Source organism: Oncorhynchus mykiss, chromosome 5, assembly GCF_013265735.2.
Source record: "Oncorhynchus mykiss isolate Arlee chromosome 5, USDA_OmykA_1.1, whole genome shotgun sequence".
NCBI classification, from domain to species: domain Eukaryota; kingdom Metazoa; phylum Chordata; class Actinopteri; order Salmoniformes; family Salmonidae; genus Oncorhynchus; species Oncorhynchus mykiss.
The window spans coordinates 61,636,857-61,659,397 of NC_048569.1; the positions used below are offsets into that span (position 1 = coordinate 61,636,857).

Here is a 22,541-nt window from a genome sequence, read left to right on the forward strand (position 1 = left end):
AGACTTATACTCAAGTAGTATTTTACTGGGTAACTTACTTGAGTCATTTTCTACGAAGGTATATTTTACTCAAGTATGACATTTGGGTACTTTTCCCACCACTGGTATTTGGGTAGTCAATTGTGACAGCCTTCACTGAACGGCCCTTCTAGTCTCTCGTCAACTGAAATGATTGCCATCAGGGAGGCGGAGCCAACGGGCACAGCCGAAAGGGCGGTATATGGTCATTTACAAATGGGCTGCAGCCAGCTGTTGCTGCTGGAAATGTACGCGCGGTTGAAAGGAGCGCTCCTGAATCATTATCATCTAGAATCAGGTGGACATTTCTAGCCACGGCACCAAGTATTCATTTCAACGACAACGAATAGTTCTTGAATTTTTTTAAGACATTCCAAAAAATTTTAAAATAGACACTGCTGTCATATTTATCCGTCAATACCGGCTCAAACACAGAGTAACCTACAGTTAAGAACTGGGCAGAACGTGACACCGGAGAGATATCAAAGAACAGGTGAGCTGGGAGCGGTCATTGTTTTCTTCTTATCAAAACAATACACATTTATCCTCCACTCAGAGTTTCCTTAAAATGATCTGTGCTATTCTGTGAAAACTGTAAATGATGGCATAGGCTAGTAACATGCTATTACTGTTACTGTAACTCATTTATAGTAGATACTTAGGAATGCGTAACTCTGGGACATAAATACGACTATTAACCGAGTATTTTTGCATCAGAAATGCAGTAATTATTTGGGAGTCTTATGTATTTTTAACAACGACACATGCTGTTGCCCAGTTGTATAATTGACTAAAGACTGCCATGTGCCTGGTTATGCTATATTTGACACAGTATTCCACTAAATAGGCTACATTCAAAGGGCCAATCATCGGGAGGCCTGTTTTTATTGATGGGTTCCTCTTGGTCAAAAGAGATAGGATCAATCAAAGATGTTTCTAACGTTAGCAAGAAGTTAGTTGTATTGTTCAGGCAGATGAAACGTGAGATATCATCCAATAGAGAAAGTAGTGGGAAAAGTAAGCCTACCCTTTCATGACAAATAATACATTTGCATTCTTTGGCTCTATCCTACTATGAGTCATCCCTAAGTCAGATCATATTTGTGTCACAATTGAAGATGAAAGGAAATGGATGGTGAGATTCTTACATATTTACAGTAGTGGAACAATAATGCCACAAGTGTACCTATCAAGACACAACACTTTCAACTAATTTATGCATCTACACATCATAGTAATGACTCTGGCAACTCAGTTAGGAAGGACATTTATATCTTTGTGGTGACTGGGTCTATTGATTTACCATCCAAAGCCTAGTTAATTACTTCACCATTCTCAAAGGGATATTCAGTGTCTGCTTTAAAAATTAAAAAAAGACCTACAGTGCATTCTGATAGTATTCAGACCTCTTGAATTCTTCCACATTTTATTACGTTACAGCCTTGTTCTAAAATAAAATAAAATAAATCCTGGTCAATCTACACACAATACTCCATAATGACAAAGCAAAAACAGGTTTTGACATTTTTGCAAATATATTACAAATTAAAAACTGAAATATCACATTTACATAAGTATTCAGACCTTTTACTCAGTACTTTGTTGAAGCACCTTTGGCAGCGATTACAGCCTTGAGTCTTCTTGGGTATGACGCTACAAGCTTGGGACACCTTGGGACACCTTCTCCCATTCTGCTCTGCAGATCCTCTCAAACTTTGTCAGGTTGGATAAGGAGCATTGCTGCACAGCTATTTTCAGGTCTCTCCAGAGATGTTCGATCGGGTTCAAGTCCAGGTTCTGGCTGGGCCACTCAAGGACATTCAGAGACTTGTCCCGAAGCTACTCCTGCATTGTCTTGTATCACACGGGACTAGGTGTGTGAGGTAAGAATCAGGCGCAGAGAGCAGAGAGTTCCAAAGGGAAAAGTGCACTTTAATATGGCACCAAAAGCAATGCCCAAAACACATATGGACCAACCCAAAACACAGGGTACCAGGTCCGGAGCACGAACACACCCAACAACACAACACGTAACACAAGAACAATCCCTCACAAAACAAGGGTGGGTTTACTAGCCTTAAATAAGGAAGCCCATCAGGCAAACACAATTAGACACAGGTGCAACTAATAAGACAAAACAAACAAAAAACGGAAAAGGGATCGGTGGCGGCTAGTAGGCCGGTGACGACGACCGCCGAGCACCGCCCGAACAGGCAGGGGAGCCAACCTCGGCAGAAGTCGTGACATCTTGGCTGTGTGCTTAGGGTCGTTGTCCTGTTGGAAGGTGCACCTTCGCCCCCAGTCTGAGGTCCTGAGTACTCTGGAGCAGGTTTTCATCAAGGACCTCTGTGTACTTTGCTCAGTTCATTTTCCCTCAATCCTGACTAGTCTCCCAGTCCCTGCCGCTGAAAAACATCCCCACAGCATGACGCTGCCACCCCCGTGCTTCACCTTAAGGATGGTGCCAGGTTTCATCCAGATGTAACGCTTGGCATTCAGGCCAAATAGTTCAATCTTGGTTTCGTCAGACCAGAGAATCTTGTTTCTCATGGTCTGAGAGTTCTCTAGGTGACTTTGGGCAAACTCCAAGCGGGCTGTCATGTGCCTTTTACTGAGGAGTGGCTTCTGTCTGGCCACTCTACCATAAAGACCTGATTGGTGGAGTGCTGCAGAAATGGATGTCCTTCTGGAAGGTTCTCCCATCTCCACAGAGGATCTCTGGAGCTCTCTCAGAATGACCATCAGGTTCTTGGTCACCTCCCTGACCAAGGCCCTTCTCTGCCAATTTCTCAATTTGGGACCTTCAATGCTGCAGACATTTTTTGGTACCCTTCCCCAGATCTGTGCCTTGACACAATTCTGTTTCAGAGCTCCACAGACAATTCCTTCAACCTCATGGCTTGGTTTTTGCTCTGACATGCACTGTTAACTGTGTGACCTTATATAGACAGGTGTGTGCCTTTCCAAATCATGTCCAATCATTTGATTTACCACAGTGGACTTCAATCAAGTTGTCGAAACATCCCAAGGATGATCAATGGAAACAGGATGCACCTGAGCTCAATTTCTAGTCTCATAGCAAAGACTCTGAATACTAATGTAAATAATTTATTTTTTATTTTTTTATTAGCAATAAAAAATTAACAGATTTTGATTTGTCATTATGGGGTATTGTGTAGATTGATGAGGAAAAATATAAAATTAATAATTTTTAGAACAAGGCTGTAACGTAACAAAATGTGGAAAAAAGGAAGGGGTCTGAATACTTTCCAAATGTGTTGTGTCTACCAATTGGTGCCCTTCTTTTCAAGACATTGAAAAGCTCCCTGGTTTTGTGATTGAATCTGTGCTAGAAATGTACTACTGGACTGAGGGACCTTACATATACTTGTGTGTGTGGGGTTCAGAGATAGGGTAGTCATAAAACAATCTTGTTAACCTCTATTACTGAACACAGAGACACACTTATTATGTGATTTGTTTAGCAAATCTTTACCCAGGAACTTATTTAGGCTTGCCATATCAAAGAGGGTGAATAGTTATATAACCAAGAGATTCTAGTTTTTTTTTAAAAATGTATTCTTTTTAAATATATATATCTTCTCTTTGACATTATGGAATATTTTGTGTAGATAAATGACAAGTAAAAATCACAATGAAATTAATTTATAACCCAATTTCTTACGCACCAACATTTGAAGAAATCCAAGGGGGTGAATACTCATGATAGGCACTGTATAGCCTTTATACGGTGCATAAATAATGTACATTTGGGGGGTGTATTGTGGGTGTCCTTCAGGCCTATATACAGGTACAGTAGTTAATTCCCATTGCATGTACAATTCCTTTTTAAATGATGCATATTTTTATGGAGAATTTTGTAAACACTAGAGAACATTGAAACACTATTTGTATGGACTAAATTCATTTTAGATGATGCCAGTGGCTTAGAGGGTGTACATTATACTGTCACAATAGGGACGCAGGATTTTCTATCATGAAGGAAAGATTTGCCGTGGAGCAAATATGTAAAGTGGAATCTGGTCCAGCGGCTGTTTTAAATGCATTTTATTTATGCTTACATTTTTATCCTTTCATTCAGCTCTGCAAAAATCTTAACTTGGAGCAAAGCATAGCCACCAGAAAGGCACAAATTATATGGTTAGGATACATAAAAAAAATATATTTTCAAAGTAGAATATTTACCACAGTTTCCAGTAAAACACTGAAATACAGTATTTCCAATGCCTACAACAAATATTTGTTAATCGTGAACTGAATGGTTTAAATTCTTTGCTTGACTTGACAACATCTGTGTTTGTTATTCTTGTTCTCTAGTTGCTTTTCCATGGACAGCAATATGTTTGTTTCTGAAAGAGAGCATCTTTGACCTTTTGGTTTTTTAATAAAACCACTAAACTTGGGCACTCAATATTGAACCTGTTGCCCCTGGTGCAGTCATGACTACATCTCTGTCTCTCTCTCTCTCTGTCGCTCTCTGTCTCTTTCTGTCTCTCTTTGTCTCTCTCTCTCTCTGTCTCTGTCTCTGTCTCTGTCGCTCTCTGTCTCTGTCTCTCTCTCTGTCGCTCTCTGTCTCTCTCTGTCTCTGTCTCTCTCTGTCTGTCTCTCTCTCTGTCTCTGTCTCTGTCTCTGTCTCTGTCTCTCTCTGTCTCTGTCTCTGTCTCTCTCTGTCTCTGTCTCTCTCTGTCTCTCTGTCTCTGTCTCTCCCTGTCTCTCTCTGTCTCTGTCTCTCTCTCTCTCTGTCTCTGTCTCTGTCTCTGTCTCTCTTTGTCTCTCTCTCTCTCTGTCTCTGTCTCTGTCTCTGTCTCTCTTTGTCTCTCTCTCTCTCTGTCTCTGTCTCTGTCTCTGTCGCTCTCTGTCGCTCTCTGTCTCTGTCTCTCTCTCTGTCGCTCTCTGTCTCTCTCTGTCTCTGTCTCTCTCTGTCTCTCTCTGTCTCTCTCTGTCTCTGTCTCTCTCTGTCTCTGTCTCTCTCTGTCTCTAAGCTGAGACACGACACTATGGTCTTGACATGTCTCTGTGGTTCACAAAATCCCAAAGCTCTTCCAGAAAGATCAGCTGTCCTGTCCATAGTGTGTGTCTATTCTGACTCAATCCAAAATATACAGGCAATTTAATTATCTCCTGTTAAAATTAGCCAGATATTTCCTCACCTCTGCTTTGCAAATGTCCAGCCAGGGAGTCATTGCAAATAACAAAGCGCATAAACTGTCTGACCATGCTGTGTCACATTCGAGTTTTAAATAAACATGGGGTGAAATATAGATTTCTTAACCATAAATTAGTCTTGCAAATTGATACACAAACCTTATTCTGTGATAAATTCAGCGATGAATGAAGTGTTAACTTTTTAATAATAATTTGCATTTTATGTCAAGGTTTGCGGGGGCTTTATATATTGGGTTATGCAAATATGATTCCTGCTTTCTATTTTGGGCCTGGTTTCTCATCTTGCCATTGAACTGAAATGACTGGAGCATCAACAACTAATACTGAAAACACTCTGCTTTTATGCATTTTCCCAGCTAATATTGTATGGTAGCATTCATCTAAGAGTATGGTTCTCTGTTCACTGTTATTGGCCTTAAAGGGGAAATGTATGCTTTCTCCTTCTGCAAGGGGTGAAGATTAGCAAGTTTCCATTTCATGTATTTAATGGAATGTGGAATGACACAGTTGTTATTGCCATGTACATATACAGCAATGATCCATGTTCATGAGTAAGTTCCCATTTAACGTTCACCGGTATTGCTATAATTAAAGCCAGTGTGTTAGTGAGAAGTACCACACCCCTGTATCAAGTCCTTCACTCACTCATATGAAGTAGTGCTACAGTGTTGACTGGTAATGACAAAACTGTTTGTTGTCGGTGTTCTTCGCCCTGTGGTGTCCCAGTGAGACACTCAGCAATTTCTCTGGGGACAGCCAGGGTGTCTTTGGGAGAGAGGGCCTGTCTGTGCTAGAGGCCTGCTCTGTTAGTGTGTATGGTCTCGTTTCCACTGTCTGGCCTCTGGGAAGGTGTCAGAGGAAGCTGCACTCTGTCCCTAGGAGCTCGAGACCCTGGGGCAACTGTGTGTGAGTGCAATTATTGCAGTATTACAGGACACAAAATTGTATTTTCTATTCCACTTACTGTATACAGTATATCATCTAATAGATTACCACAGGCATTTTCCTGGTCTTGAATACCATGGTCTCTTGAGTGGCAAAAAGTAATTGGATTCCATCCTATAGTGTGTGAACAAGATCATTGGAAATTAAAACCGTAACATTTGCTCTACCCCCCAAGGCACCCAAATGTACATTCTCAACAACACTCCAATGGTTTTTAAAGAGAGTGAAACTCAGGTACATTTCTCTCTAACTTGACTTTTATGAGCCTGTTTGAGACCTCAAGTGGCGGTTGTCATACGGACTACGTTATCCAGAATTAGCTGACATTAGGCGTGTGCAGGTTTACTGGCTTCGTCGCTGGGGGTTTGAGAAACCCTCAAAACAACGGTGAGAGGGCCAAGTCCTCACTGTTTAGAGGGGAGGTAAATGCTATATTTGCCCGGATGTGTGGTGTGTAATTCTGAGAGAAAGGAACTTTCTGTAAACCCCAATGTGATAAAGATCTCTCTGGCCTCTCTGTAGCTCAGATCTTCCACTTCCCTCTACTGTCTTCATTTACATCAGAGGTGAGATGCTCTCTTCTGCAGAACGGTACATGCTAGTCATGTAGAGTTCTCCTCTCAGTTGCAGAAAACTATTGTCTTTTTTTATTCAGTACAATGCAAGATGATGCAATCATAATTGGTGCAGTCATTTGGTGTGTTCTTAGTGGACCTCTTGTTTGTGCAATCCAATAGCTGAGCAGTTACAACTATTTTGCCCCAGTATCTGTTACTAGTTTGCTGTACTATAGATTTAGGAGACTTGTCCACTTTCTAATTCTGTCAGTCTTAATAAAGCGGTATTATTCAGAGAAGTTTCAGTAATCGAAAATGGAGTTCCAACGATGGATATTTTTCCACACATTGATTGACTCTGTTCTATTTTACAGTTTGAGGTGTAAGTGTCTTGTCTTAGAGGCTGACTCCAGTGGATACTTTATAAGGTAATGATAGGGGGCACAGAGGTGGATTCCTCAGAAATGCCCTGAATGCCTGTGTGCCAAGCGTGGGCGAGGGGGCAGCGGGCACTCTGGGGGTCGTGGGAACACCGGCACCATATCCGCTCACTCACCATTTGGATGTGGCTTCTAAATATAGATGCCATACGTGTCCAACATGAGAAGGGAAACTCCTCTGGGCTTTGCATCTGTAGGGACAGTACAGTACAGTCAGTTACTGCCAGCTGAGGACAGGGACGCAGAGAGTTGTACTAGACCTAACTTTCTAATCTCAACAGTGTACTTATCTGATGTGTAAAGTTTTTTCTGATATATTGTGGATACCATTGTTATGCTCAATGTCATTTATAAATGTGACGTTCCTGATCTTGTATATTGCTGTGTTTACAACGCAATTATATACAGGCCAATGGTGATTTTGAAATAGTTACAGAGTTTAATGGCTGTGATAGGAGAAAACTGAGGATGGATCAATAACATTGTAGTTACTTCACAATTGTAGTTACAACACCATAGTGCCCATCATAAAGCTAAGGACCCTGGGACTAAACACCTCCCTCTGCAACTGGATCCTGGACTTCCTGGCGGGCCGCCCCCAGTTGGTCAGGGTAGGTAACAACACATCCGCCACGCTGATCCTCCACACAGGGGCACCTCAAGGGTGTGTGCTCAGCCCCCTCCTGTTCTCCCTGTTCACTCATGACTGCATGGCCAGGCACGACTCCAACACCATCATTAAATTTGCCGATGATACAACAGTGGTAGGCCTGATCACCGACAACAATGAGGCAGCCTATAGGGAGGAGGTCAGAGACCTGGTTGTGTGGTGCCAGGACAACAACCTCTCCCTCAACGTGATCAAGACAAAGGAGATGATTGTGGACTACAGGAAATAGAGGACCAAGCACGCCCCCATTCTCATCGACAGGGCTGCAGTGGAGCATGTTGAGAGCTTCAAGTTCCTTGGTGTTCACATCACCAACAAACTAACATGGTCCAAGCAAACCATGACAGTCGTGAAGCAGGCACAACAAACCTTTTCCCCCTCAGGAGACTGAAAAGATTTGGCATGGGTCCTCAGATCCTCAAAAGGTTCTACAGCTGTATCATCGAGAGCATCCTGACTGGTTGCATCACTGCCTGGTATGGCAACTGCTCGGCCTCCGACAGCAAGGCACTACAGAGGGTAGTGCGTATGGCCTAGTACATCACTGGGGGCCAAGCTTCCTGCCATCCAGGACCTCTATACCAGGCGGTGTCAGAGGAAGGCCCTGAAAATTGTCAAGGACTCCAGCCACCTAGTCATAGACTGTTCTCTCTACTACCACACGGCAAGCTGTACCGGAGCGCCAAGTCTAGGTCCAAGAGGCTTCTAAACAGCTTCTACCCCCAAGCCATAAGTCTCCTGAACATCTAGTCAAATGGCTTACCAGACTATTCACATTGCCCCCGACCTCCCCTCTCCACACCACTGCCACTCTCTTGTCATCTATGCATAGTCACTTTAATTAACTCTACTTACATGTACATACTACCTCAACTAACCGGTGCCCCCACACATTGACTCTGTACCGGCACCCCCCTGTATATATTGTTATTTTTTACTGCTCCTCTTTAATTTCTTGTTACTGTATCTCTCTTTCTTATCCATATTTTTTTGGAACTGCACTGTCGGTTAGGGGTTCGTAAGTTACTATTTCACTGTAAGGTCTACACCTGTTGTATTCTGCGCATGTGACTAATACAATTTGATTTGATTTAACCTAAATGAAAAGACGGAAGCTTGTACAGAATACAAAATATTCCAAAGCATGCATCCTGTTTGCAATAAGGCACGAAAGTAAAACTACAAAACATGTGGCAAAGAAAATATCTTTATGTCCTGAATACAAAGTGTTATGCTTGGGGCAAATCCAACAAAACACATCTTTGAGTACCACTCTTCATATTTTCAAGCATGGTGGTGGCTGCATCATGCAATGGGTGCTTGTTATTGGGCAAGGACTAGGGAGTTTTTCAGGATAAAAATAAACAGAATAGAGCTCAGCACAGTCTAAATCCAATAGGAAAACCTGATTCAGTCTGCTTTCAAACAGACACTGGGAGACAAATTCCCCTTTCAGCAGAACAATAACCTAAAACAACATGTCAAATTAACACTGGAGTTGCTCACCAAGACAACACTGAATGTTCCTGAGTGGCCTAGCTAGAGTTTTGACTTAAATCTGCTTTAAAAATCTATGGCAAGACTTGAAAATGTCTGTCTAGCAAAGATCAACAACCAACTTGACATAGCTTGAAGAATTACAAAAATAATAGCAGATATTGTGCAATCCAGGTGTGTAATGGTCTTAGAGACTTACCCAGAAAGATTCACAGATGTAATCGCTGCCAAATGTGATTCTAAGATGTATATATACAGTTGAATTCGGAAGTTTACATACACTTAGTTTGGAGTCATTAAAACTTGTTTTTCAACCATCCACAAATTTCTTGTCAACAAACTATAGTTTTGGCAAGTTGGTTAGGACATCTACTTTGTGCATGACACAAGTAATTTTTCCCACAATTGTTTACAGACAGATTATTTCACTTATAATTCACTGTATCACAATTCCAGTGGATCAGAAGTTTACATACACTAAGTTGATTGTGCCTTTAAACAGCTTGGAATATCCCAGAAAAGAACATCATGGCTTTAGAAGCTTCTGATTAGGCTAATTGACATACTTTGAGTCAATTGGAGGTGTACCTGTGCATGTATTTCAAGGCCTACCTTCAAACTCAGTGCCTCTTTGCTTAACATCATGGGAAAATCAAAAGAAATCAGCCAAGTCCTCAGAAAAAAATTTGTAGACTTCCACAAGTCTGGTTCATCCTTGGGAGCAATTTCCAAATGCCTGAAGGTACCACAATCATCTGTACAAACAATAGTACGCAAGTATAAACACCATGGGACCACGCAGCCGTCCTAACGCTCAGGAAGGAGAAGCGTTCTGTCTCCTAGAGATTAACGTACTTTGGTGGGAAAAGTGCAAATCAATCCCAGAACAATAGCAAAGGACCTTGTGAAGATGCTGGAGGAAACAGGTACAAAAGTAATTATATCCACAGTAAAACGAGTCCTATATCGACATAACCTGAAGGCCGCTAAGCAAGGAAGAAGTCACTGCTCCAAAACCGTATAAAAAAGTCAGACTACGATTTGCAACTGCACATGGGGACAAAGATTGTACATTTTGGAGAAATGTCCTCTGGTCTGATGAAACAAAAATAGAACTGTTTGGCCATAATGACCATCGTTATGTTTGGAGGAAAAAGGGGGATGCTTGCAAGCCGAAGAACACCATCCCAACTGTGAAGCATGGGGGTGCTTTGCTGCAGGAGGGACTGGTGCACTTCACAAAATAGATGGCATCATGAGGACGGGAAATGATGTGGATATATTGAAGCAACATCTCAAGACATCAGTCAGGAAGTTAAAGCTTGGTTGCAAATGGGTCTTCCAAATGGACAATGACCCCAAGCATACTTCCAAAGTTGTGGTAAAGGGGCTTAAGAACAACGAAGTCAAGGTATTGGAGTGGCCATCACAAAGCTCTGACCTCAACCCCATAGAAAATTTGTGGGCAGAACTGAAAAAACGTGTGCGAGCAAGGAGGCCTACAAACCTGACTCAGTTACACCAGCTCTGTCAGGAGGAATGGACCATAATTCACCCAACTTACTGTGGGAAGCTTGTGGAAGGCTACCCGAAACGTTTGACCCAAGTTAAACAATTTAAAGGCAATGCTACCAAATACAAATTGAGTGTATGTAAACTTCCGACTTCAACTGTATGTATATATATATATATATATATATATATATATATATATATATATTTTTTTTTTTACAAATGCTCAAATTTATCTTACAGTTCGACATTACGTTTTGTAATGTATTTTGTGTAGATCGTTGACAAAAATTACAATTAAATCAATTTGTAACACAACAAGATGTGGAAAAAGTCAAGGGGTGTGAATACTTTCTGAATGCACTGTACTGTCACACCCTGACCTTAGTATTCTTTGTTTTCCTTGTAATTTTGGTTAGGTCAGGGTGTGACATGGGTGATGTATGTGTTCGTCTTGTCTAGGGGTTTTGTATGTTTATGGGGCTGTTTCCGTTCTAGGTAAATTGTATGTCTATGGTTGCCTAGATTGGTTCTCAATTAGAGGCAGCTGTCTATCGTTGTCTCTAATTGGGAACCATATTTAGGCAGCCATATTCTGTGGGTGATTGTCTATGTCTATGTCAGTTGCTTGTGTCCGCACAGTTCTTATTATAGCTTCACATTCGTTTATTGTTTTGTATTCAGTGTTCAGTGCTTTCTTTAATTAAAACATCATGAACACATACCACGCTGCATTTTGGTCCGCTTCTTACGACGATCGTGACATGTACAAACATTCACTTATTTTCACTATATTCTTCTCAATCCCAACTGTCATTTTCAGCCCTACCACTCAGTGGGCTGCCCTTAGTTATTACATCCACATGACCAGGCCTGCCCGTATGTCTCTACCATCTTTTTTTCTGAACCTGAACATGGGAGAAGAGGGGGTGGTGTAGAACTCTCCCTTCTGGAAAACACACTGTTTAACTTCCGCTGGTTTCACCAGGGCCTGTTGTACCTTACAAGCTGACTGGTTTATATTTGTAACCCTGCTAGCTCTGGTCCCAGGTTAACCCAGACTGAGGGGTGTCAGACTGCTCTAACTTTATCCCCCATCGCCTCATCAGAGTATAAATAAACAGGCTGCCATGACAAGGGGGAAGGGTGGGACTTAGGTCGCTTAAACAAAACACATGCCATTTTCCCATCAGAATTGTCTGAAGGTTAAGACCCATACTGTATGGTGGTTGGTGCTCTTATTTGGATACGGTTGAGTGGCACCACTGTGTATGGGCCTACCCGTAACCCTTTATGAAGTGGCCAGAGGGCTCAACCATATGGTTTGCTTTTTGAAAGTTAGCTAGGTTTGATTGTGTTGATTGTGTGTAGGTTTGGCTGTTGATGTTGCCTTGAGATTTACAAAATACTATATATCTCAATGGGCTATCCTGATGAAATAAAGTTAACGTAATTAAACGTTTTCATTACTAGGATGACATTTACATGCTGTGCTGAAAACGGGGTGAGTTCAAATGACTGAGTTTAGATTTTTTTATATATATATATATATATTTTCACAGTGTTAAGCCATCTGTCAGACACGCAGACCGTAAACACAATGGGAAGGAAGAAGATACAAATCTCTCGTATCCTAGACCAGCGGAATCGACAGGTACAACTCCTTAATTATTCTATCACTTTTGATTGAGTACTACATTTGACATGGTATAGTTAAACAGTCACAGACCAAATAATACATCTACCAATATATTTCTGTTCCCAGGTGACATTCACCAAGCGTAAGTTTGGCCTGATGAAGAAAGCGTATGAGCTGAGTGTACTGTGTGACTGTGAGATCGCCCTCATCATCTTCAACAGCACCAACCGTCTGTTCCAGTACGCCAGCACTGACATGGACAAGGTCCTGCTCAAGTACACAGAGTACAGCGAGCCTCACGAGAGCAGGACCAACACAGACATACTGGAGGTATAAATACAGCTCCACACATTACTCAACATGTTCTCCTGTACGTGTAGTAATCTGTTGCATAACTATATGCAAGGTTACAATTACATTCATTCCCAATAAAGACACACTGTTGAGAGTGCTTTGACGTTGGAATGTATACGTTTATGAAATGCTTACTTGGGCTCCCCCACAAAGCATTGAAAAAACAATGTTGGTACAGTCCACTTCGGTATTGTTAGGACATCCCCAAGAATCAATAGTATAAATAGTGCTGTCGTATCCTTGAGGTAATGTCTGTGTGCTGCTCTTTCCTCTGTCCTGCTACTGTAGACTCTGCGGAGGAAGGGCCTGGGCCTGGACGGGACAGAGCTGCTGGACACGGAGGAACCCATGCAGGTGGCAGCAGAGAAGTATGGCCCACACAGCGAGGGCATGGACCTCTCCCTGGCCCGCCAGCGCTACTACGTTAGTACTCACACGGGTCTTATCAGACAGGTGCTGTCTGAGCCAAAGGCTGTACATTAACTAAAGTTGTTTCATTGCTATATTTTATTCTGTGAATAATGGCTACATTTGAGAAAATGATTCCATTGAACAGTCAAACCATTCATGTGACTCAGTGAGCACTTTAGCTCTGCAATGCAGCTGCAATAAACCTAACTTTCAAATCTTAACTCAAACAGACACTCTCTCATATTTCTCCTCAGGCCCCCTCCTTGCACTCACCAGAGGCCCAGTTCCTGGTGTCTACTGGCTGTGAGAATGGATACCCCAACTCCTCCAACCCCAGCCCGAGCTCCCACAGACCCCCGGCCTTCAAGCCCCTGGGCCCCAGACCAGGCTCAGCCAGCCCTGCAGGGCCCCACTGCCATGCTGCCTTCATGTCCCCACACTCAGGTGACCTGGCCCCCTAGTTCCTCTTTGCAAACATTCCTAGAGTGTTAGAGGTACCATTCTTGACATGATTTGTCTACAGAATGGCTGGTGTGAATGAGTGTCCATGAGTGTAAGTCCATCTCAGTTCTGTGCAGCCAGCTGTGCACACAGGAAGTGAGTGTGTGTGTGTGCTGTCTGAAACAGTCCCCACAAGTGAAACAGCGTCTGGAGGCTGATCTGTGGTTTCTGAGCAGTGAGTGTGTTGCACCTGCTGGTCATCTCAGCTCAGCTCAACCCCTCACTCTTCACACCATATAGTTATTAGTAGACATGTGTAGAGATGCCACTCAGTGGTGTGTGATCGCAACCAAGCTTTGTAGTCAATTAAATCAGCATTTTGAAAGACTATACACTACTGTACGATGCTTGTAATATGCCCTTTTTATCAATACAGATCAGAGCTAAATGTATGGTAAAAATACGTATTATGCTTACTAAGTTAATGTGTGAATAAATGTTTTTGTTATCAGGTTGACATTAATAATGTACCTTTTGGTAATCTGAAGTAATCTGAAGTGAATTTTTACAGGCAGAGCGAGTGAGAGAGATTGAGAGAGAGAGTGATTAAGTGTTCTGTCGGTGAGTGAAACATCTTGTTCTCACTTCCTATTTGTGTTCTCTCTGTTCAGGTATTGGCAACTCTATGTTCTCCCACGGCAACCTGAGCCGGGCCTTGGAGATGAAGACTCCTCCCCCTTTGAATCTGGGCAGTGAGAACCGGCGGACAGAGAGCCACCCAGGCATGGGTGGCACACGCGCCAACTTTAGCAGTTCTGTAAGGATCTCTTAAATCCTACTTGTCAGTCATAACGCAAGGTTAGCATGAGGTACTGCAGTACTGCAGGCTACATAGTTCCACTACCACTCATGGTGATTATGAAGGAGCAATCAGAGAGCAGGGTTATGACAATGTCATTATGAAGGGACCAATCAGAGAGCAGTTATGAGGATGTTATTACAATGGGACCAATCAGAGAGCAGGTTTAAGATGATGTAATTAGGAATCGACCGATAAGAGAGAAGGGTTATGATGATGTCATTATGATGAACCAATCAGAGAGCATGGTTATGACGATGATATTACAAAGGGACCAATCAGAGATTAGGGTTAGGACAATGTTATTATGAAGTGCCCAATTAGAGAGCAGGGCTATGACGATGTCATTATGATGTGTCAATCAGAGAGCAGGGTCATAACAATGTCATTATGATGATGTAATTATGAAGGACCAATCAGAGGACAGGGTTATGATGATCTCATTATGAAGGGATCAGTCAGAGCGCAGGGTTATGACGATATCCTTATGAAGGACTAATCGGAGAGCAGGGTTATGACGATGCCATTACGAAAGGACAATCAGAGGACCAACCACACTCACATGGCCTGTATTGTTTTGTAGATAGCTTTTTAAAAGTAATTAATGAATATATTAAGCATATTTACTTTGGATGGTGCCCACATTGACCATGTCCACGCTTATAAATATCTGGACAATTGGATTGATGAAAAGCTATCTTTTAAAAAGCATATTGAGGTGTTAGTTAAGAAGTTGAGAATTAAAATGGGCTTCTTCCATAGATACAGGTCATGCATCTCGTTAAATAGCAGAAAGCAGATTATTCAGTCAACATTCCCACCGGTTTTAGACTATAGCGACATCATCTATATGAATGCAGCTGCCACTACATTAAAGTCGTTAGATGCAGTTTTTCATAGCACATTGTGCTTTATTATGGGCGACAAGTTCAGTACACATCAACGCATTCTTTAACAAAAAGTAGGCCGGCCCTCTTTGAAGTTGTGGAGGTCGATTTATTGCTCTCTTTTTATTTATAAAGCTCTCTTGCAAAAACATCCCCCGTACCTAACATCATTACTAACTTTAAGACGTATGAGTTACCATACCCGGTCTCAGGGATGGCTAACCCTGGAGATCCCTTCAGTCTCTTTGGCAGTTCAAATTGTTAATTGGGGACCTCTTTGCTGAGGAATGTGATTGTTTTTTTCTTGAGTGTGTTTTTTTGTGGTAATCTTGTATATTTGTATCATGTGGTATTTGTAAAGTGTGTATTTGCAGGGCTCCCTTGTAAAAGAGACATTAGTCTCAATGGGACTCCCTGCTAAGACAAAGAAAAAATCTCTCTCTCCATGTGATGTTCAGAGAGGCCTACTGTACCCGGGCATGCACCCAGGGAACCACATGCTGGCAATGGGGAAGACAGGTCTGCTGACTCATGGTCTGGGGGGCTACAGCCTCTCCTCTGCTGGACCATCTGGTAAGGCTGCAGCTCTGCTCCTCTTAAATCTTCACCTGCTTCTTAGTCAGTGATTTACAATAATTCTCCTCTTCCCTCCCAGACTACAGTCACCCAGGTTTCTCCCATGCTGTGAGTCTACAGCGTGGGACTGTGAACCCATGGCAGACAGCACAACCACAGGAGCAGCATGTACCTCACCTCAGCCCAGCGTAAGACCATTGATATTTTATTTACCGAGGCAAGTCAGTTAAGAACAAATTCTTATTTTCAATGATGGCCTAGGAACAGTGGGTTAACTGCCTTGTTCAGGGGCAGAACGACAGATTTTTACCTTGTCAGCTCGGGGGTTCAATCTAGCAACCTTTCAGTTACTGGCCCGACGCTTTAACCACTAGGCTACCTGCCGTCCCATATACACCTTACTCAATTACTCAGTGTTCGCACACAGTGATGGACCTGATAGTGTTGTGTGTCCACTAGTGGCCTCTATAGGAAAAATAGCAAGTGAGGATTCATTTCATACTATATCATGCATGCATATACTATTCTCTTTTCTCTGTCCGCTTGCTGTGTACCAGGATGTCCAGTGGAGGGTGCTCTTTTCCTTCTCAGTCCTCAACCCCCACCCCTCCTCCTCACCCCTCCCTCAACCTCAGCATCAAATCGGAGCGCTGCTCCCCGGAGCACATCTGCTCCCCGACCTCTCCGCCCGTGCGCCACTTGAGGCAGCACTCTCCAATGAGCACCTCCAATTCCGCTCATCACACCCCCCAGGAGCCCTACCCAGCCAATGAGAGAGAGGATTTCCCCAAAGGAGGTGTTCCCTACCCGGCTCAGCACGGGGCAGAGGAGAAAGGAGGGCTGCCCCTGAGGCAATTAGAAATCAGCGATGGGTGGCAGAGATAGCTGGCAGCGACTACCACACACAAAAATCCTGCCACATGGTTTCCAACACACAGAGAGAGGTGATGGGTTCACTCGTTCACATCATCCCAGAGGAAAGAAAGACCCCCCTTAGAGCTGGGCTGGACTCTCCATTGTAGGCAATGAACATGTGGCACTGCCTCTCTGATTTTGATACAGTGAGGAGATACCGTGGGTGTGTTGTTGTTGGGTTTGGTTGGTTTGTCTGCGTGTTGGTTCAAAGGGGTGTCAAACCACACATCAATGTGGTTCTCTCCTCCTGCTTGGGCTACAGCACAGAGCAGAGCAGGGGTGAGAGCATCAGTCATTTAGCCATGTAACTTAGAGCACAGTGTTTCAGATTAATGCTTCACATTCAGGTCCCCATTTAATGTACATATATATAACTTTAATGCTTAGTTTATCCTTCAGCCCAAAATCAATGAAGTGGTCAGCTCACAGGAGACCGATTAGGGAGCAGCAAGGTTCTATTCATCTATCATGGTCTCAATGGGCATGGCCTCGTGATAGTGAGTGGGAAGTTGGGCTGGATAGGAATTGATCACAGAAAAACAAAAATGTAATCTCCACTTATGGATTTTTGTATTGAAAATCTGTGCATTTTTAAGTCTCTCAGGGATTTTGATCATTGGTTCCATTACAAAGGTTTAGTGTTGCTTTTAATAATACTGAGCAAAGCTGTTTGTTTTTACACTATATCCTGCATAGTTTAATTATTTATTTTTGGACACTGGCCTTAATTATGAAAAATTATGACATCAATTTAAGATCAAAGGTCCATATTCAGTATAACCATTTTATAAAGTTGAGCTTTTTTTTTGTTTAAATAAATTAAAAAGCTCAGGGCTGGACTACCGCATTTGGGGTCACTGGGGAACCGACCTCCAGTTACCCTGCTTTTCAACATATTTTGTATTGGAAAAATGTGCAGTTTTATATCAAATCAAATCAAATGGTGTAGTAGACCTTACAGTGAAATGCTTACTTACAAGCCCTTAACCAACAATGCAGTTTTAAGTAAGAGATAAAAAAAAAAGTAAGAGACAAGAATAACAAATGATTAAAGAGCAGCAGTAAATAACAATAGTGGAGCTACATACAGGGGTACCGGTTACCCCGGTGTCGATGTAATATAGTTACCCCGGTGTCGAGGTAATATGGTTACCCCGGTGTCGAGGTAATATAGTTACCCCGGTGTCGAGGTAATAGAGGTAGTATAGTTACCCCGGTGTTGAGGTAATATAGTTACCCCGGTGTCGAGGTAATATAGTTACCCCGGTGTCGAGGTAATATGGTTACCCCGGTGTCGAGGTAATATAGTTACCCCGGTGTCGAGGTAATATGGTTACCCCGGTGTCGAGGTAATATAGTTACCCCGGTGTCGAGGTAATATGGTTACCCCGGTGTCGAGGTAATTGAGGTAATATGTGCATGTAGGTAGAGTTATTAAAGTGACTATGCATAGATAATAACAGAGAGTAGCAGCAGCGTTCGGGGGGGGGGGGGGGGGGGGGGGGCAGTGCAAATAGACTGGGCAGCCATTGGATTAGCTGTTCAGGAGTCTTATGGCTTGGGGGTAAAAGCTATTTAGGAGCCACTTGGACCTAGGCTTGGCGCTCCGGTACCACTTGGACCTAGACTTGGCGCTCCGGTACCGCTTGCCATGCGGTAGCAGAGGGAACAGTCTATGACTAGGGTGGCTGGAGTCTTTGACAATTCTTTGGGCCTTCCTCTGCACCACGTGGTATAGAGGTCCTGGATGGCAGGAAGCTTGGTCCCAGTGATGTACTGGGCCGTACACACTACCCTGTGTAGTGCCTTGCGGTCGGAGGCCGAGCAAAAACCTTTTGAGGATATGAGGACCAATACTAAATCTTATATTACAATTCTACATTTTGTCATGAGGCTAAGAGAAAATGTTACATTTTTAAAGGGGGGGGGGGGGACCCGACCTCCAGGTGACCCCCAACCCCTGTGTGCCCGTTTGGTAATCCAGCCCTGCTGCTGTGGAAAGGGAAACATTTGATTAATTGTCAGTGGGGCAATGGGAATAAGGTATGTTGAGAATCAGACACCTATCAAAAGTTAACTTTTGTCTATGAAAAAAACAAGACACTTTTTATTGCTTGTGTGAGTTTGTGTTTTTGATTATTCTTTTTTAATGATGTTTGTGTAGTATGCACTGGATTTTTGGTGTGTTATTGTTTCATTTATCCATTTTGTGTTTAAAAAGTCTGCAAAATTGTATAATGTAAAATGTCCTTGTATCCATTTTGTTTCTCATTGTGAGTTTGTGTGTACATTGAAGTTAACTATTTTGTCCACAAGAGGGCAACATATTTCACACTCACTCTGGAGGCAAGACAGAATGCAGGACAGAATCAGCCATTACTAGTGGTTGTTAATTCATCTGACAAAAATGACAGGTTCAAGCAGTGGACTGTGATGGTATTAAGATAAAACTGCATCATTAGTGTAATGAAGACATACACATAGAGCACTTCAAGTTATGGTTGACAACATGAAATTAATTTGTATATATGTGTCCATATTGACACAAATTACACTGAACAAAAATATAAACACAACATGTAAAGTGTTGGTCCCATGTTTCGTGAACTGAAATAAAAGATCCCAGAAATGTCTCATACACACAAAAAGCTTATTTCTCTGAAATGTTGTGCACAAATTTGTTTACATCCCTGTTCGTGAGCATTTCTCCTTTGCCAAGGTAAACCATCCATACGACAGGTGTGGCATATCACGAAGCTGATCATTACACAGGTGCACCTTGTGCTGGGGGACAAGAAAAGACCATTATAGGAACGCAATGCCACAGATCAAGTTTTGAGGGTATCAAGTTTTGAGGGAGTGTGCAATTGGCATGCTGACTGCAGGAGTGTCCAGCAGGGCTGTTGGCAGAGAATTTTATGTTAATTTCTCTGCTGCCTCCAACGTCATTTTAGATTATACTCGTCGTCCTCACTAGGGTCTTGACCTGACTGCAGTTCGGCATCTTAACTGACTTCAAAGGGAAAATGCTCACCTTAGAATGCCATTGGCATGCTGGAGAAGTGTGCTCTTCACGGTTTCAACTGCACGGGGCAGATGGCAGGCAGCGTGTATGACGTCGTGTGGGCAAGCGGTTTGCTGATGTCAACGTTGGGAACAGAGTGCCCCATGGTGGCAGTGGGGTTATGGTATGGGCAGGCATAAGCTACGGACAACGAACACAACTGCATTTTATCGATGGCAATTTGAATGCACAAAGCTAATGTGACGAGATCCTGAGGCCCGTTGTCATGCCATTCATCCGCCGCCATCACCTCATGTTTCAGCATGATAATGCACGGCCCCGTGTCGCAAGGATCTTTAAACAATTACTGGAAGCTGAAAATGTCCCAGTTCTTCCATGCATGCATTCTCACCAGACATGTTGAGGATGTTTGGGATCCTCTGGATCAACGCGTACGACCACGTGTTCCAGTTCCCTCCAATATCCAGCAACTTCAGACATTGAACAGCCTGATCAACTATATGCGAATGAGATGCATGAGGGAAATAGTGGTCCCACCAGATACTGACTGGTTTTCTGATCCACGCCCCTACCTTTTTTAAGGCATCTCTGTAACCAACAGATGCATAGCTGTATTCCTAGTCATATAAAAGCCATAGAACAGGACCTAATGAATTTGACTGAATTGACTGATTTGCTTCTATGAACTGTAACTCAGCAAAATCTTTGAAATTGTTGCATGTTCCGTTTATATTTTTTGTTCAGTATATTTCACTTGTGGATAAATGTAGAACGTGAAAAACATATATTTTTTTGCATACATTCACATTTTACATATTTTCTAAACACAGGTTATTGCAGCACATCAATAGTATCAGCGCTGGCTGTATTTATCAAAACAGCCCATGGCTTCATACTTATTTTAATGATGTGGCTGTCTTTTAATAAACATGATTTGACTTACGATATGTTATTTCGACCACCTTAGGGCTGTAAATCTAATTGACTGATTTTTTAAATATTTTTAAATGTGATTTAGAAGTCACAGCATTTCCTTTCGATGTAAATTAATCTGAAGACAGATACAATGATATTTGCCACGTGTATCTATCTTTCATGTGTCCATTGAAAACATCTGGTCACTCATTATAATGTCAGACCACTCTGTCAAGCCACCAGGTTCCAGCTGAGGGGAGAACAAGAATGGCGGAACACTCAAAAAGCCCAAAAGCTTTCAACATTAAAAGACAGTGTGCATACAGTACACGATGCCTTACAATCACAGCTGGACATCACATACAGTGAATACACTTCTCTATGCCTCCCTATAGAGCATTTCCCTGCAATTTAGACTGACTGGGAGGAAATTGGCTAGAATGATCCCTTTCCCACACTGTGTCAGCACACCCTCTCTGCTCCCCAAATGAAAAGAGTGTCACAGGGGTCGTGTCTGGGCAGCTCCCTTGAGGATAGGGCCAGTCTGCAGGCCATGTCTGAAGTCTCCTCTGCCTGGTTGCTGCCTGGTCCCTATAGCAACAGCCCTGGCGGCTGCAGACGGCAGACATGGGGCCTCCAAACACATGCACATAATTAATGTGATTATATAGATATGTCAACCCTGTCACCTTCCAGTTCATTAAGCTGGACACTCTCCCAGACCTGTCAGAGGCTAGTAGAGGCCTGGGCCTGCCTGGCCATATACAGCGCTTTGCATTTGCCTTTTACCTGGAGGGACAATCAGAGCCAGCTTAATGCAGGGGCTTACTGGGCCTGAAGCCCCTGGGCCCCGGCCCGTGGGGGGCCCAAGAGGCAGCAAATAGTACAAAAATAAATAGCCTGCTGCTGCACTGCTGATCATCAGATGGGAGGAGGAGAGAAGTTAGGGGGCCCATGTGGGTAACTGGGGGGCCCTACCTTGATTGGGTAACTGATTTTTTAATATATATATATTTTTATAATAAACTGCATAATAAATAAATGTCACTGGTCAATTGTGTGAGTCAGGGGGGCTAGGTTCAAAACATTTTTTATTGAGCCTAGCCCCTGCCACACAATCTCTCGATGTTCAAAATAAACCAGAGAGCATAATTTATCCACAGAGTATCAATAGTTCATAAAAGATAACTGGAATAAGTTTTATCATAAGCACATACAGGTGAAGGAAAAGTCAAAATGAAGGAAAAGTATTTGCCCCATTCTCATCTTTTTAATTCTAAATGTTATCAGAGCTTCAACGAAAACCTAATATTAGATCAAGGGAACCTGAGTTTACAAATAACAAAAAAAGAGATACTTTATTTATTTATTTAATTAACAAAGTTATTCAACATCCAATATTCCTGTGTGAAAAAGTAATTGCCCTCTTACACTCAATAACTGGTTGTGCCACCTTTAGCTGCAATTCCTGCAACCAAATGCTTCCTGTAGTTTTTGTTCAGTCTCACATCGCTGTGGATTAATTTTGTCCCACTCTTGCGCAGCTGGGTCATGCAGCAAGACAATGATCTCAAACACGCAATCAAGTCTACATGAAAATGGCTAAAAAGCAACAAATTTGAAGTTTTTGAAAGGCCAATCCCAATTGTTGTGGCAGGATTGAAATTAGCAGTTCGTGCTTGAAAACCCACAA

At 42.6% G+C, this 22,541-nt stretch overlaps 1 protein-coding gene across 3 annotated transcripts; it reads left to right on the forward strand.

Annotated features, from left to right (window-relative positions):
* Window positions 1-247: 247 nt before the first annotated feature.
* LOC110524248 (myocyte-specific enhancer factor 2B) lies at window positions 248-18,339 on the forward strand. 3 transcript variants are annotated; one of them, XR_005051827.1, is made up of 10 exons: window positions 248-511; window positions 12,389-12,480; window positions 12,592-12,795; window positions 13,108-13,272; window positions 13,485-13,674; window positions 14,343-14,488; window positions 15,876-15,990; window positions 16,073-16,181; window positions 16,551-18,073; window positions 18,308-18,339. XR_005051827.1 is itself a non-coding variant. In XM_021603721.2 (9 exons), the coding sequence occupies exons 2-9, from the start codon at window positions 12,427-12,429 to the stop codon at window positions 16,876-16,878; spliced, it is 1,311 nt and encodes a 436-aa protein (XP_021459396.2). In that variant the 5' UTR covers window positions 248-511; window positions 12,389-12,426; the 3' UTR covers window positions 16,879-18,252. The 3 variants fall into 3 exon arrangements, 2 of the variants coding, with proteins under 2 accessions (XP_021459396.2, XP_021459397.2); XM_021603721.2 differs by lacking the exon at window positions 18,308-18,339 and having other exon boundaries at window positions 16,551-18,252; XM_021603722.2 differs by lacking the exon at window positions 18,308-18,339 and having other exon boundaries at window positions 13,108-13,242; window positions 16,551-18,252.
* The last annotated feature ends 4,202 nt before the right edge of the window (window positions 18,340-22,541 follow it).

Excerpts from the sequence above, each read along its gene's own strand:
- LOC110524248 (XM_021603721.2), top strand. The coding sequence starts at position 12,427 with ATGGGAAGGAAGAAGATACAAATCTCTCGTATCCTAGACCAGCGGAAT. Across the intron at positions 13,273-13,484 it reads ACACGGGTCTTATCAGACAG|GCCCCCTCCTTGCACTCACC; the intron begins GTGCTGTCTGAG and ends ATTTCTCCTCAG. Across the intron at positions 13,675-14,342 it reads CTTCATGTCCCCACACTCAG|GTATTGGCAACTCTATGTTC; the intron begins GTGACCTGGCCC and ends CTCTCTGTTCAG.